Raw genomic sequence first — 17,518 nt, 5'->3', positions numbered from 1 at the left:
ACCCTCCCTATGGTTCTCATTGAAATTTATAAATGTGGATTATAAACTGACTTCGGTGAAATTCTGCGGTTTTTGATTTTATTGCTTCAGAGTTCGGGTTTACAATTAACGCACAAGTAGTCCGCAAAGATTTTCCGGCTGTACGTTACGTTACGGCTGTACGGTATGAGGCAGGCGCAGAGAGTGTTTCAGTAGTCTATATTCTACGAGACTATCCGTATCTCCCATTCTTTCATGAGTGATTGCATGGCTACCGGTACGGTCAGAAGCAAAGCGCGACTATAACCGACTATCGGTATTTGGTAAGACGGTACGGTACCGGCATCGCGAGTGTCCAGACAACTGAGTAGTTAAGCAGCATTCTCCAATTAAATTACCTTCTACACGTAAAAACAAATTTCCCGAATTTTCGTATTCAATTCTATATTATCTTATCATTATTATAAATATATTACTTCTTGTTGAACTTGTAGCATGGAGAATTTATAGAACATTTTCATATTGAATATTGCTCAAGAAAATCAGTAGTGAGTTGGAAACCCAGGGAACACATTTGTGCGCGTAGGTGACAACGTTGGTCCCAAGCAGAAGCAAATTTTCTAAAAATAAAAACGCGTGACAACGATGGGCCACGAGGCGGACCATCGTTGTCAACTTCTTTGTTTTCTTTTTATTCAATTTTTATTTTATTTTTTTTTAATTTATTTTTTTTTTACTTTTTTTTCCGTTTTTTTTTCGTTCTTATTTTTAATTTTTTTTTCATTTATTTTTATGTTCTTTCACAACTTTTTATTTTCAGTTTTTTATTTATTTTTTTTTTCAATTTTACGAGTGACAACGATGGGCCACCATACTCGTGAACCTTTCGACGTCAACAGATTTCAAAATCGATGAGCAAGAATGTACACGTTGAAAAAGTTTTTTTTCATGAGTTTTTATTTACCAAAATATAAAAAGACCTTTATTTTTGTTGTTTAGCTTTTCTAAGCAAGTCAAACATTTGATTTTGGAGCACTTAAAATTGTTCTTCCAAACCGTTAAATTTTTTGCCGTGATTTTACGGTATTTGCATTTATTTGATCAGCATATTTTTGAGGAAACATAACAGGAATATAATATAAAGCAACGGCAAGCAATGAAGTAAACGGTGTCTTCATCGTTGTAAGAAATTTTTATTGTCACCTTGCGGCTGCAGTGCAATTTATTTATCCTCTGCATCAAGGGTTTTCGACCATTATCCTGCTAAGTACCCCTGAGTCATGGAATATTCAACCCGAACCCCCAGTAATCAGACACCAAACAAAGTTGTAACATGTTAACTAACAATTTTTAAACTGTGTTTTAAAACAGTGGTTTACAACCGCTGGTCCGCAAACCGGCAATGGCGCCGGAAGCTTTTTTGTCGGTCCGCGAGAAATTTTGTTATTTTTCAGTCGTCTCATTCGCTTGTTGCGACCCTGCAGGTGGTCATGAGACGCGCAATAAAAGCATGGGCCGCAGAGATCTTTTCCAGGTGATGCACAGCAAGATTGTGATCCCGGTGCCAAGTTACCGACTACTTTGTCATCTTAATGTAATTAATTAACTGCAGAGGGATTAATATAAGATCAGTTTGCCAACAAAGCATTTTGATATTTATTAACAATACCGAGGAGAATAGGTCTTCTTCTGGACAACGTTTGATCCACTCTTTTCAATTTTTGGAATGCGCATTATTTGTTTTTATTCATGTGAAATATTTTCAAGCGTCCAGACTTTTTTATCAAGAAACATAGTGAGTGTCCAACATTGCATTACAATGCGCAAATATATGTTATTATTTTCTGTTCCACTCATTTCGATTTTTTGCCGGTCCGCGAGTACATTTTATTTAATTTTATCCGTCCGCCTGAAAGGTTGTAAACCACTGTTTTAAGGATAGTGACAAAAGTATTCATTTCATTTATACTGATCATTAGTGTGAAGACTGTCTCTGTTTATTGCGAATAGGTTTCTCAATTCGAGCAGCAAACAGCACATTGACTTATGAGATTTCACAGTTTGGCTGCATAGCTGTGGTTTTCACATTGTTTGGTCACAACAACCAAAGATCAGAAAAATAATATACGCTGAATTTTAATCGGCACGCATTTTCCTTTGATAGTAAAAAGTAGCAACACATGAAAATTCAACTTCCATCCAAGTACCCATGGAAATCTTCTTGTGAACCCCTGAGGGTTCGCGAACCCCGGGTTGAGTTATACAGGGTGTCCGAAAAGTTTCGCCTGGTTATAAAATCTTTATTATCAATTTTTTTTTTTAATTTTAAAGAAGATTTATCGTCAACCTGTTTCTAATTGGAAGTTATAGATGTTGAATGCTGTAGTCCCCATTTATCATACAACAAAATTTATTCAAATTTGAAATTGGTATTGCTATGAAATCGGTTGGAACTTTTTGAACACCCTGTACTTTTGAACAATATACTTTGGTGTATATGCGTGGATTTAATTCTGGCTAACGAGACCGCTTCACCGCTGTTAAAAATATATGTGATACGTTTTATCACGGCAGTACACAATGGAGAAATTTAAGCTCTGTATTCGTTGTGGAAATTATATTATTCAATCCTACGCAACCATTGAGGAAGTGAACATTGTCACAGTATATGACGATAAGTCAGCCGTATCGTTTTGGATCAAACTGTATGGCAAGTTTTTAAGGGTTAGAACGTCTTCGCAATATACGTATGATATAAATGTTAAAGCATGGTGTAAGCATATGAAAAGTTGCAGTTTTGCATAAAGCGCTGTTGCTTGTAGAATTATAATATTCAGTCTTGTTTGATATTGACATTATCAATATGCTTTGTTATTTTAGACTTCTGATTAATTGACATTGTCATAGTATATACAGCTATCAGCGTATACAGTTATTACAATGCAGCAGTCATAGATTATGGATCGTTCTGGAGGTATTGATTTCGCCAAACGAACAAATATTACATTGGAACTCTTTACTGTATTTATTGCTGAAATTGAATTGAGGTTAATCGCATTAAAGCAAGCTATGGTAAACAAAAATCACATCTGTTTGCTTGTTTTGTTGCAAGGAGCGTTGTGTTATTGGAAAGTTGTGAGAAATTAGTATTAGCCTATTATTATCAGTAGGCCTATATTTTAACCGATATTGAAAACAAAACCTAAATACGCCGACTTCTTTGTTATTTCAACCATTACATTAAATTTAGTCACCAAAGTAGCACACTTGAATTTGTTGGAACAGAATGTCACGAAAAAAAAGAAAGTGTCAAAACGATTATATAGATTTTGGGTTTACGTATCTTATTCGGGATGGTAGTCATATTCCCAGTTTGTTTTGTGCAATAAAACCTTTTCAAACAGTACAATTAAACCCGCAAAACCAAAACAACACCTAGCCAACGAGTAATAAACGATAATTTCACATCGTTTTCCCTCTTGACTGATGCGAATGGAGATTATTTCGAAACAACTTTTAAAGCAGGACTTAAAATCTCATCTGCCATCTAAAACGCTGTAGAAGGAATTCGAACGATGTACCCCCGAAATCCACAGCATTTTGTTGAGACTATCAAGAAATCTCTTTGTATGTGTAGTAAAGGATGTCCCCGCAGTAATCAAGAAGAATTTATAAAATGAACAAACGATTCACTTGCTAGAGATCAATTTCGCACTTTCATCCTCGAGGAGTTTTGAGTTAAAGTTTTGAGTTGAAATGCAACGTTCTTATCCAAGTCTGGGTATTGATGCCCTGAAGCTTCTTGTTTTCTTTCCTACGTCTTACCCGTGCGTGTGCGGATTTTCTGCGTTGCTTACTATCAAATCTAAAGCACGGAACCGCTTCAATGTCGAATCTGACTGACATGCGTGGCATTAAATTTGATTGTTTTTGTTTTCCTGAATGTGAACTCATGCAGCTTCCTGACCCCCCCACCCCCCACTTACTCCTTCCTCACTCTTTTTGCCACCCACTAGACACTTCCACCAATCTATTTTCCCTCACTATCTTTCATCCCCAACCACTTCCCTTCCCCCCGCCACTCTCCTACCTCAACACTCTCCCATTTTTTCACGCCGAACTGAAGCTCATTACAGAGGAGAGGATGGGGAAAAGGAGGGAGTCTTGAGTAGTCTCGTGGTTAGAGCTATTTATACTTTGCTTGACGAACTTTCATATTAGATCATCAATGGCTCGATTGGGGGTAATTATTGTAATCTTCTTTGCTTAAAGGGTAAAATATGCAAAAAAGGTTGAGAACAACTGATATAAACATTGTACTCACGTACCCCTTTGAAATAATTGTTCGGTAATTTTACACATTAGACACAAATAGGCTGTCATTGTGACACTTCAATGCAAGTAAATTTCCCCTTCTTTTTTATTATTTAAGATTCCTATACTTTGTGATAATATTTTCACCTTATCCGAGTAATCTCGGACTTCTAAGAAAAATGAAGGCAATTGGGATAGACCTCGGAACCACGTACTGTTGTGTAGCCGCAGTAAGAGATGGGCAGGTATGTATATATGCATCAGGAATAGAGATGTCGAATGATTCAAAACTTTAAATTATTTTCATTCGCGTGACTTATGCATTTTTATAATCAAAATTTATGTCACTTAATGTTAAATTCTTTTTTTATTTATAAATATATCTGTTAAAAGTTGGCAGTTGATCTTAGTTTATATCATAGTTTGCTTCGAAACAATAAATAGTTCCAATTCCGCCTGATTATTTGGGTATGTATATTTATTCGTGTTGTAAAAAGCTATACCTTTTATAAAAAACATTTTCAGTGGCCGCTCATTCAGAGCATCATTCGCTTTTCAGAGCATAGTTTATTTTTTCTATTAAACATTTGAGTACAATCATACACATAAACAGAATTTCAAGTGTTCATAACTATTCAATAACATTCAAATGAGCATTATAAGACCGTGAACTATGTGTATAAATTTGTGTTTAAGATTTTAACAAGTGTTATAATTTTAACTTATTAATATTACCTTTGTTTAAATTAAGCTTGAAGTAATTGCCAATGAAGCAGGGAACCGAACGACGCCATCATATGTTGCATTTGATAGAGAAGAAGATAACAGCGTGATTGTTGGAGACGCCGCAAAACACCAAGCATCGATGAATCTTGATAATACAATTTACGGTGAGTTTTTTAAGTGCATTATTACAAAAGTTACAAACCATTTTAGAACCAAATTTGTTGCAAGATTCCCATGTTGAAGATTAATGGTTTAAACTCTATTCTCACCATGCACCTCGAATATTATTAATTAAATTGCGTCGGCCTATCCCAAACCGAAAAATGTGGGGCTTCGCAAACATAGTATCTATACCTACTTCATGACACCATTCTGAGGTTATGTTTGGTACAAAGATTAAAATGCCTAATAGTCCGGCAGAATCGGGCCTTAATAAAATGATACCCAGGTGGGTGTGGAGTATATAATGTTGAGCAATTTTTTTAAGTGGATTTAAAGTATTCGGTCCAAGATGACGCACAACCTGAACCCTAACCTGATAAACATACAATGTTCAGGTTGTGCGTCATTTTGGTACGAATACTTCAGGAGCGCATTTTTGTTAAAAATAATTATTTCATAACTACATGGTTTAGTTTTGCATACATAGTAACATTGAATCTTTTTACAATGTCAGAAATTCAATTTCAGTTGAATAAATGGTAGTTTATTTCACTAATACAAGCCAAGATCCATCGACAGCATCTAGCCATTTTCGTTTTCCTAGTTTAAGCTTAGGGACTTGGGAAATATTTATTAATTGAATTGGATTGGAATAATTGGCCTCGTCTTTCACTCCGAACAAGGCCATGTAACACCATCCACTGGTATCTAAAGATGTGTAACGTGTTTTCTTTTGGGAGAACCGCAACCTTTCAGTGCTGCATTGAATTTGGCAAAATTAATATATCCTTGTGGAGATAGAAGGTATGCGTATGCGAAACCGAGATGTACACCTGTTATGCCAACACAGTTGAGTCAAACGTTTTGAATACTAGTACATCACACACAGTTTCCTGCGTGCTTCGGTTGTACGTTTTTGCGCACATGCATCAAATTCCACTTGATTATTGAGCTATAGGTTTTTGACGAATTTTGTGTATGGTTCCATTCCATAGAATTTGTATGCTGTTCTAAAGAATACTAGTTTCAGCTTTTTCATTCATTCAAACCGCGTGTTGAAAGTAAGTTTTGTAATATGGTTGGTTGGTTCCAAACATCCTTAAATTTGTGATGCCAGTGAATCTTTATACAAAAAGATCAGTAACATCTGCAATGAAAACAGCAGTACCCACTCAAATGACAGCTGGGGAATGGATACTCTTAGTATCAGCTCCATCGCGTGCCTCTTACAGTCTTACCAGTTTATATGAGTGCTAATTGGTATCTAAGCTCAGCCAGAGACAAAAGGTTCGGACTGCAGTTGGCGTGACGAAATGTTTTAAATATATATTCTACAATAAGATTATTTAATTGCATACTACTGAAAGTTCCGCCTTATATGTCTTTTCCCATTGCCCTATTCCTTCACTGATATTCGATAATATGACGCTCATCTGACATAGCTCTTAAAGTGTGTAGATGGGTATAATCTTTTCCACGCTGTTCAGGTGGGAATGCGCGAATATATATAAGAATTGCTAATATCGGTTTGCAATTCGATGAAATCCCATCTTGGCATTTCTGCCTCTTACTTATCGGGGAAGTTCTGTGTCGTGGTTATCAAATGAAAAAAAAAACATCGGAGTATTTTTTCTACTTCTCTACTACTATCAAACCTTGACATTTTGTGAAAACCTTTTTTCCATGCAACCTTTTTTTAAAACATCCCTAACAACTCCAATTAATTCTATTATTAAACTTCCGAAACAAACACATAAAATCATAAACATATGCATATCACCAAGTAGATATTGCTGAATTGATCTTTATTTTTACATTTTCATGTAATTCTCTTTGGTAAACCTGATATCTATCGTAAATACAGCACATTTGGCAATGTTGTAGTGTGACTTTTTTGGCCTCACATTTTTGATATTTGTAGTTAGAGCTCTTGGGGCTCTGTCAAACAAAGTTACATACAAAATATTGGTTGTAAACTGCAAAACATGATCATGTTGTTGGAATAACTTTTTATTTACCCGGCATTTTACCACCCGTATATCATTCATTGTTGAAAATATTAATAAAACCATAAAATTTGAAAATTCGTTTTCGTGAAATTTTTGTTGTAGCAGAATTCCAGGGACAGCATGACAACAGGCAAAAGAAGTACGGTCGCCTCTTTTAGTTTATGACAGGTTTTCTTAAAAAGGGGAATTTTATAGAAGAGAAGAAGCAAAAGTTTTGAGAGTCTTTGGCAGTTTGAAAAACATTGGCATGGAACATAAGAATGAACTACATTCATTTCCAGGGATATACTATAAAATGTAGCAATTTTCTCATTCTTGTTCTCGTGATATCATTATCTTTTACTGCGTCGTCGTGATCATCCCGCTGCATAACAATTCTCGCTAACAAATAATTGACTGTTCTCCACCGGGTGTATATTCACTTGAACCAATGGCGACTGCATTAGCAGGCTTGTGTTGTTAATTGCAACAAAAACGGGTATTTTGAAATAGTACTCTTTATTTTACGCATATGTTTCGACAGTATTTCCATATATACTGTATATGGGTCGCGAACAAAGTTGTGCTCAACAAATACCTAAAAGCTATTGGTTTTATTTCCTAGTAAATTTGGTGCTTGCGTAGTTTGTGCACCAAGATTGCGCACAACTTGAACATAGTATTGTAACAGGTTATGGTTCAAGTTGTGCGTCATTATGATGCACATGTTTGACGAAAAACACTAATACAAATATCTCAATAAATACCTAAAAGTTATTGATTTTATTTCCTAGTAAATTTGGTGCTTGCGTAGTTTGTGCACCAAGATTGCGCACAACTTGAACATAGTATTGTAACAGGTTATGGTTCAGGTTGTGCGTCATTATGATGCACATGTTTGACGAAAAACACTAATACAAATTTCTCAATGAATACCTAAAAGTTATTGATTTTATTTCCTAGTAAATTTGGTGCTTGCGTAGTTTGTGCACCAAGAGTGCGCACAACCTGAACATAGTGTTGTAACAGGTTATGGTTCAGGTTGTGCGTCATTATGATGCACAGGTTTGACGAGAAAACACTAATACAAATATCGAGCCGTAAAAAAAATTGCTCAAGGCAAACTCCACACCCATGTAGAAATGATGGGCAATGACCCCAAGATGAATAATCACAAATAAAAAAAACTTTATGTCTGAAATCAAACTTGGGCCAAAAATGCCCCCTTTTTTGCCGGACTATAATACAACATACTCGCTTATACACACTAAGTTTGGATTAAACATTTTATGCTTATCTTCGGGCAAAAACATAATGGGAGCACACCACAAGTTTCAATAATTTGAATATATATTAAATTTCCTCGTTTCGCGATGTAATTTTGCGCTGTTTAGCGATGTTTCTATTCTTACGCAGACTATAGTGTAACAATTCATACCAGGCAAAACAGTCAATTTATTCCCATTTCTGCAATATGTAGTTATTTATCTAGTTGTATTATCATTTTTCATTTGAAGATATCAAACGCATGATCGGATGCAGATTTCATGACATTGTATTGCAAGAAGACATGAAACGTTGGAGCTTTGACGTCATCAATATTGACAACAAACCAAATATAGAGGCGAGTAGTGACATGATACATCCTGTTAATTTTGAGCTGTTGGTTGCGGTGAAGTTTGATATTTTACAAATAAAATTAAACAATGTATGGCCATTAATTTTAATGAACCTATATATATACAATTTCAGAATTATCTTTGACATAGGAATGAAGTGGGCTACAGTACAACCTGGTATAAGGTAATATTCCAAAATACCACAAAAAGATATAAAACACATGTAGGTAGGTTCAAATGAAAAGTAAATTTTATCAATAATAAATTGTGACTCATTTTGAAAACCTGTTATCATTGCAATTATTTCAATACCAAAATAAAATTAAAAATCCGACAAACGACAGTTAAAATAAAAGTTTACATCAACCTGGAGTCGAGAGTTGGAGTAGCAATTTTCTAAACTCGGAGTCAGTGTCGGAGTCGACAACCTGTAGTGGCGCGAGACAGGTCAATTTGAACTTTTCTTACTTCGCATCTCTGTTTTAAAGGGAATAAAAAATGTCTCCATTTTTACTAAGTGTCGTCGTGCGAGATATAAAATTAAGTCAAAAAGAAGCTCGCCGTCACTATTTTATATATATGAAGAGTTAGACGCCATAGATCCAAACACGAATGTGCATATAAGAAGCCACAAGTATGTTTGTTCCACTATGATTGGAAAAAATTATCGTGCGTTGAATTTACTAATCCCATGCTAATTAATATTGATCCCGCATTTGTTTTGTCAGTATTGGGATGGCGAGAAGGAATATTTTTCTCCTGAAGAACTGAGCGCCTATCTTCTTGAAGAAATGAAAAAATCCGCCGAGGACTACTTAGGAGAGAAAATTGAAAAAGCTGTCGTGACGGTTCCAGCTCAGTTCAATTCTGCCCAGCGTAAAGCGACACTTGAAGCTGGCAAACTAGCAGGCCTTGAAGTCATTGCCTTACTAAACGAACCATCTGCAGCTGCAATCGCATATGGGATGAAAAACCAGGCAAGTATTGTAATGTGAATAAATCGATACTTTTCAAGCCAAAGTCATTGTAATTTGAGAATCCTTTTGCTCGAATACAGCAATTTCAATGACCAAGATAAGCCTATAGTTCTGGAGCCATGGTTTTGATTTAAAATAACGATTTTTTGAGTTTCACAACGCCTCCCAATAATACTCTAACTGTGAATAGTTTCAAATGACACATATTCATGCACTTGAATAGTAGTTTGTTCTCCTAATGCACAATGTTTTGTGCAATATTCCAATGGTAGAAGCTGAGCCTTTAAATATCCATAATTTATATGTTGAGTTTGATATTAAACAAATTTTTAAATTTTACGAATTCATTAAGTTAATATAACACTAATACCAGTTGTCAATTTAGTATTAAAGGTTCCCCTCTAAGATGATATAGATGTAGTAGTCTTACACAATAAAAGAATATTTTTTTAATAATAAATATTTGGGGAACTCCAAATATTTTCCGTTTTATTGTCTCAAAGCTATGTACAAACTGTCGTGTCCAAAACCAATTGATATGCAATTACAGCGAAAAAAACACTACAGTTAGTGGCAATAAATTCTATTATCATTTAGCGAGTCGACATTCAAAACATACTGGTGTTTGACTTCGGTGGGGGAACCTTCGACGTTACGGTTCTGTCAATAAGGAACAACATATATGAAGTTAAATCTACCGGCGGAAATACGCATCTTGGAGGTACTCAAACATAATTTAATGGTTTATTTTTCAAATATCTTATCTATTTTCTTTTATTGCCACACTCATTTTTTCTTGTGCTAATTCTCATTATTGTTTCTATTTAATTTTCTAATATCTCTTTACTGTTAAGTTTGTTCTTCTATATTTTAATAATTAATGAAGTTGAAATAATCAGTACTAACCGGATAATTTACAGTAAAATCCAATATAATGTTTTATTACCATCTTGTAGGCGAAGATCTGACCGATCGTTTGGTCAGTTATTTTGCTGAAGAATTCAACAAAGAAAACGATCTAGACATGACCACAGACAAGAAAGCAATGGACAAACTGAGAGAAAAATGTGAAATTGTAAAAAAGAATTTATCACACGCTCAGAAATCCCCGTGAGAAATTTTTTTTTTATAAATGATCTTATATGATCAGTAATTTTGTACTCAAAAGTCCTACATACACTATATTTTATACTTTATATCTGTAAGCACTTACTATGATTTATGATTGAGCCGTTTAATAAACTTCCCATAAAAAGAAATTAAAAAATATTTCTTTATCATATCTTGAATTTTAGACTGATCATTGACAGCCTTTTCAAACACAAGGATTTCTTCAGACATGTTACTCGGACGAAATTTGAAGAACTGAATATCGAGTTATTTGATGAGACTTTAAAAACTGTAGAGAATGTTCTTGCAAAAGCTAATATTGATAAATCTGAGGTAGGATAGTTCAGATCGTCATTTATTAGTCAATATTGGATATGTATAGCAAATGCTGTGTCCATATCATTACATTTTGCTAGTTTACTTGAGTTCTTGATTTTTTGTCAAATTCTGAGTCTGTATGTGTTACTTTAGTTTGATTTAAAAAAGCGATTATAAAATATTTTATAAAATATTATATATAAAATTTTTTTTTTTTTTTGAAAGATTGACGAGGTAGCACTTATCGGTGGATCAAGTCGCATTCCCAAGATTCGCCAACTGATTTTTGAATATTTCAGTAAAGATCCCAGCAAAGCAATAAATCCAGATGAAGCGGTTGCTCTGGGTGCTGCAGTCTATGCTGCCCATCTAACAGATGATAAATCTGTAGGAGTGAGTGTTCTATTACTTTGCTATATTCTGTAAAACTTAAGAAAAAATTAAATTTTTAGAATCTTAGTCGTTTGACGATTTTATGTCTTGAAAATAATGAATAAGCCGTATATGAAGTATTACATGTCGTTACAGAAGTAATCAAAACTACTAAAACAAATAATACAAAGTTTTGGTGACATTTTCTCACATTTAATTATGTAACATATCACTTTTGCAAATTAGAGCCCTCCACCCAAAATTAAATGATATTCACTTGATTACATAATTGCCTGATTGTATTATTTCGTGTTGGTCGGACCGAACAAAATTTGTAAAATGATATACATGAGTTATGTAGTAGTCTTTGTTTGGATTTCTCGCTTTCTCCCTATCTTTAAATGTCAACCAAGGTTTAATGTAAATAAACAATTATTTTAGATAAAATCCATCGTTCTGAAAGATGTTACTCCGTTATCACTTGGTGTCGCGTTGGCTGGTGGTACGATGAAGGTTATTGTTCCTCGAAATACTGTTATTCCTACGACGGAATTTCATACTTTTTGCACATCAGAGGAAAATCAGAAATACATAAATGTCAAGGTAATTGAGTATGTACGGTCAATTGTAGATGTGCATATTTTATAAGTTGTTATATTATGGTCTTGTCATACGGTGACGGTACATTTGAACCTATATGTATATCCGCGGGTTCAATCTATATGCGGGTGCCGAAACCCATGGGATAGAGTTAGTATGGGTTCAAATATCCGTAAAACCAAAAATATTTCTATAGGTTCAATAGTATGCAGGTGCAATTGTCATGGGTTCGAATGTACGTGGGTTCAAATGTAATGAAACCTTGTCATACGCCAAATGTGTGGTAAATTAACAGTAGGTAAACTAGCAGTTTCCGTGATATGTAATTAAAACCCAGAGTTCATTCAGATTACTTAAATTGTACATAATTGGTCTAATTTTAGGGTAATGTGTTATTTCAATACCGTCTTTCATTGTTCAAGCTTCGTATACATTAAAAATATACATTCAAGATTTACTGAATGTCCAAGTAATAGAATCATTTCATTTTTCACACTCAACTTGTAACTGACATTTGAATTTGGTTCAAATTCTACAGATATACGAGGGAGAGCGAGCGGAAGCAAAGAAGAATATTCGAATCGGTAAATTCAAGCTCACTGATATTCCGCCAGCTCCAAAGGGTAAAGGAAAATTTACTGTTGAGTTTCATATCGACTCGGACGGAATACTTACCGTAACAGCGCGCGACAAAACAACTGGCAAAATGAGCAGTGTCGTGGTTAGTGGAGATGTGAGAGCAAGCAAACAAGAAACCGCAAGAATGGTACAACGTTTTTTATGTTTCATATTATGCATTAGAACTTTTGTACTTTGTTTAATCTTGGGAAAAAAATAAATTTTTATGTTTAATTAATCAATAAACATAAAAACACACAATAGTTGAATAACAAGTAATAATTGTAATTTTCCGCAATGCCTTTTATGTCCTACTATGCCGTCGAAAAAATTTGAATAATAAAAAAAATTTGTATTAGGTGATGGAAGCAGAAAAGCATGAGGATGAAGATGAACTCATCAAAACAAAAAAGAAACTAGAGACAAAGTTGGAATCGACAGAAAGACGTATTCAGAGAGTAGTACAGAATGCGGCCTGTTCGCCAAATCTTACTGACGAACAAAAAAGCAAGGTAATGGGGGAATGCAACAAGATGATGGAACGTCTTCGCATCGAGGAGGTATTATAATGATTGCATGTTTATATTGAGCAATTTCATTCAAACAACGAAATGAAAGTGATGATTTTAACTCAATACATTTGGGTTTCAATGGAAATAATTATATTTTGCACTTTTTGGGGGGCTAGTTCCCTAAACCCCGTCAAATACTTCTAGCTGCCATGGCATAACCATTTTCGCATATGTCATTTCCTACCCCTACCTGACTATGACATCAAAAAATTAGGTCACTACAACTTCACATTGAGAAATATGGCCCGTCAAAGTATACGGATTGTCGTCCAAGACACGCAGACGATCGCATGAAATCAAGCAAGCTATTTCTCTCGTCTTCTCGTCGTAACGATCTCTATATGAGAGAGATCGCTGGCGTTAGTGAGTTCGTTATCTTCGGCGGAGATGCAATATCGGGCGATCGTAGCTTTTTTCTCAGCAAGCTCTATGACGTGATTGTGATGTCGTATTGACGTAGTTTTTGGATGACGTAGCCAAGTGGGGATTAGGAATAATAAATGCAAAAATGTTTGTGCCACGCCAAATAGTATTTGTATGTCTAAAAATTTTCGTACGCTTGCCTTTCACTGCATGCAAGTGTTTGTACAACAATATACTGCTAGGTAAGGGCGGTTCTACGTTTTCCACATAGTTTAAGACAACCTAGATGAGCTGGCGGTCATCTGGAATAGATATTTTTAACCTGCAAAGAAATAAAGACCCGACAGTCTATCTCTTACCATTTATGGCGATAAATAATCTGAACATAATGCGTGTATACGGTTACTAAAAAAAAATCTAAAAAACTTTGTTGACTTGGAATTTCAATTTTTAGGCATTTTTTGCTAATACTCAATGTGATTTATGGAGTAAAAAGATATGTCCAACAACGTGTTAAGCAAAAAAACAATATAACCTCTTTTTTCAGGGAATTGGTATTGAAGAAGTCGAAACTATTCGGAAAGAATTAAAAGAGTTTGAAGACACCATTAACCCATCAACCAATTCGTAAACCCTTTTTTAGATCCTAAGTAGGAATGTATTATTGAAATATTATATTCTTACGTGCTATTTCAACTTGCAAATCATAGTTTCATTTTAACATTCTAGTGGACATTTTATTTTTATTGAGACTTGCAACATAAGTATAAAATTTTTAGTTCGTGTGAAAATTAAAATAACGACAAATTAAAGGGATAATTCGATTTGAATTAACTTTACAAATGTGGCATGTGGTTTTTAAAACTAATTTTGAACATGTTATTTTTATGTTTTAATAGATTTTGACCATTACTAATTTCATTATTGGGGAATAATTTTTTTGCCTTATAGGTGTATTTTATGGATTGTGAGTTTGGACTTCGCAATTGTGATTGTTTCTGTTGGAAAAAAGCTCATTGCTAATATATGTGAATGACATATGATAAAATTCTTTGAAGTGTTAATTAGTATATTGCCATGCGAACATTCCTTAACAAGGAACAAGCAACCGCTAGCATCTAAAGTTCTATGTTTAGAGGTCAAAAAACTTTTTCAATGTAGTTTAAGTAAGTCAAAACTAATTTACTCGTATTACTATAAATACAACAATGAATTAGCTTGCAAACGTTTGTATTCTATATTTGTATTATAAACTAAAAAGGGAAGGTGTAGACAAAGTGATAATACTTTTGATGTGATTCTTCATTTTTGGTTTCAGAATTATGTTCATTTGAAGAGTAAAATCTCGTTCATTATTCTCATTCAGGGTATGGAGCATTTTCGACACTACAAAGTTCTGTGCAAAATTGTTTTAACTCAGTTGCAGCACTTTTCTAGGTTGTTGTAGACCGTAATGACAACAGTAGCTGAGACGAAAACAAAAACAATTGTTGATCGCTTTTCAATGAATTAATCAATCTTGTAAAACATGTTTTACTCACTACTTTATAATATAGCAATCTGTAATAATGTAATCATTCAAGTCAGAAGAAGCAAATATTTATGAGATTTGATCATGTAATATTAATTTCGAGCACTTGAAAAAAAAATTATTAATCCATTTTACGCATTGCAATTATAAAATTGGCGGTTTAGTTCTAATATTCTCAACCAATGAATGAATTACAATGGAATCCCCTAAGCATAATGTCAGCGTTGAAGGTTACTCTTTGCATAGGAAGCGGGACAATAGAAAACGTAAAAGTGAGTAAACTCTTATGCATTAACGCATTTTATATCAACTCAAACTGGGAACTTTTATTGACTCCACAATAAAGGGTGTCATCCGTTTCGAAATACGAAAAGTTTTATACGGCAGTTCTGCCTCTTGTAAGTCTAATAACAGCAGCAGTGAAATATTTGGATTAGGAACATAATTGTTACAGAAATTCCACAAGATTATATTTCACCAAAAGTATCAAATTCAACCGGAAGATTTTACATTTGCATTGAAACTCAATCTGGAGTAGTTTTGATGTAATCATGACTACTGCATGTTTAAGTTTGCTTTTGTTTCGGATAGGGGGGGTCAGTATATATACGTATTATAGTTATAGGGTGTTTTCCGACAAATAGAGGCGAATATTTAATTAGCAATTTTACGGAATAATATTTTAAGGCTAAGGAATTTAGTCCTGATGTTAGTGTAGTTTTTCACTCCGAATGATGATGCGATAGAAAGCAACTATCTGGAATATGTAGTTGGATTTGGAAAATTTGGTGTGGCATACATAATTGTCTATATCTGTGTGCACCAGTGAACTGTATGGGGGAGAACCACAAAACATTAAAGCTATAAGTCTCTTAGAAATTGATTCTATACCTTTGTTGGGGTATAGGGTATAGGCTCACAGATAGTACTTGATAATAAAATTTGGATCTTCAAAATACCATGTCTATTTTAAGTTCATCATACCGCATCTCATTCATTAAATAGGACAACATGCAATACACATACATGCCAATACACTTTTATTCATCAGTTTTGATTGGACTGGCAATATCACAATGCAACAATGATCCAAAATTAATTACCAATGGGAACGGTACAATTCAATCACCAAGTTATCCAGGATCAGAAATTAAAAATCAGTCATGCAAATGGATATTCAAAATTGAAGTTGAAGAAGAAAATTTTATATTATTCAATGTCACTGTCAGGAAGATGTTTTATTTTGGCGAACGAACAAAACATTGCTCTGCCTCATTACAGATCGGCAGCGACAATAAACGTAAGCAAATAACAACTCTTTATAAAGAATTGATTTAAAAAAAGTCAATGCTCCACTATATGGACAAAAAGCAATCTGAGTGATTTAAATAAATATAAAAGTAACAGTGTCATTCGTCATATGAAATAAAATGTATTCTAAATCGGTGGGGTCCATTAGTCCATTAGAAAAGTGATTTTATAAGTTTATTTAGTATTAAATAAATATATAAAAAGCAAATAGAGCGAAGTAAAATTAGCACGGCTGGATTGCAAATTAAAATAATACATGGAATATTTGAACGTGTCCAATACAATTTTACACATATAATATGTAAATTCTAAATCTATGATTTATTCAACAAATATTTGAAACAGACGTGCCAGATTGTAGATCAACGAATACATCATGTGTAATTCTTCACACCGAAAAATGCAGAGCATCTCAAGATACTGCAATTCGGTATGATGAATGTAAAATACTGCTCGTGAAGAATGTAGATCAGCAAGTAATTTACATATCCGATGGAGGATCTGCTAAAATATGGGGAAATGACGCATGGACTCAAGATTATCCAAAGGGATTTCAATTATCTTACAGATATTTGCTCTGTGAATCAGGTGAATTTTTAAGATTTTTTATCAGTAATTCAATGAATATTTATAACCATCATTTTGGAAATGTGGAGATTTATAAACTTATTGTTAGCAGAAGTTCATTTTCATACCTAATTCAAAAGTTTTTCCAATCTCAATATGTAAATATAAATAAAAAGTTGATAAAATGAAATTTTGTTAAGGAAGTGATGAAGTATAGAAATATTTATAATAAAGTTTTCAATAGAAGGTTTTCAGAACAATGCTTTGAACTTCTGTCTGAATTAGGAATTTTGATACACTACTAATGTTTAATAGCTACATGGACAAACTTTATGACTTTATTTTAAGTTTTGTAGTAAAAATATTCTTTCCAACTGAATCTATCCAGATT

General features: G+C 33.9%; 1 protein-coding gene across 1 annotated transcript; it reads left to right on the top strand.

The window, feature by feature from the left end:
• The first annotated feature begins 4,384 nt into the window (after nt 1-4,384).
• LOC120342234 (heat shock cognate 71 kDa protein-like) lies at nt 4,385-15,240 on the top strand. Its single transcript, XM_039410983.2, has 12 exons — nt 4,385-4,538; nt 5,045-5,183; nt 8,687-8,793; nt 9,517-9,765; nt 10,363-10,486; nt 10,722-10,875; nt 11,061-11,208; nt 11,419-11,586; nt 12,007-12,168; nt 12,704-12,931; nt 13,143-13,343; nt 14,266-15,240. Exons 1-12 carry the CDS (start codon nt 4,473-4,475, stop codon nt 14,347-14,349), a joined length of 1,830 nt encoding a protein of 609 aa, XP_039266917.2. The 5' UTR covers nt 4,385-4,472; the 3' UTR covers nt 14,350-15,240.
• The last annotated feature ends 2,278 nt before the right edge of the window (nt 15,241-17,518 follow it).

This window comes from Styela clava, chromosome 3 (genome assembly GCF_964204865.1).
Source record: "Styela clava chromosome 3, kaStyClav1.hap1.2, whole genome shotgun sequence".
Lineage (NCBI taxonomy): Eukaryota > Metazoa > Chordata > Ascidiacea > Stolidobranchia > Styelidae > Styela > Styela clava.
Note: the sequence above shows the minus strand (reverse complement) of the source record. Positions and strands in the feature narration are given on the sequence as shown.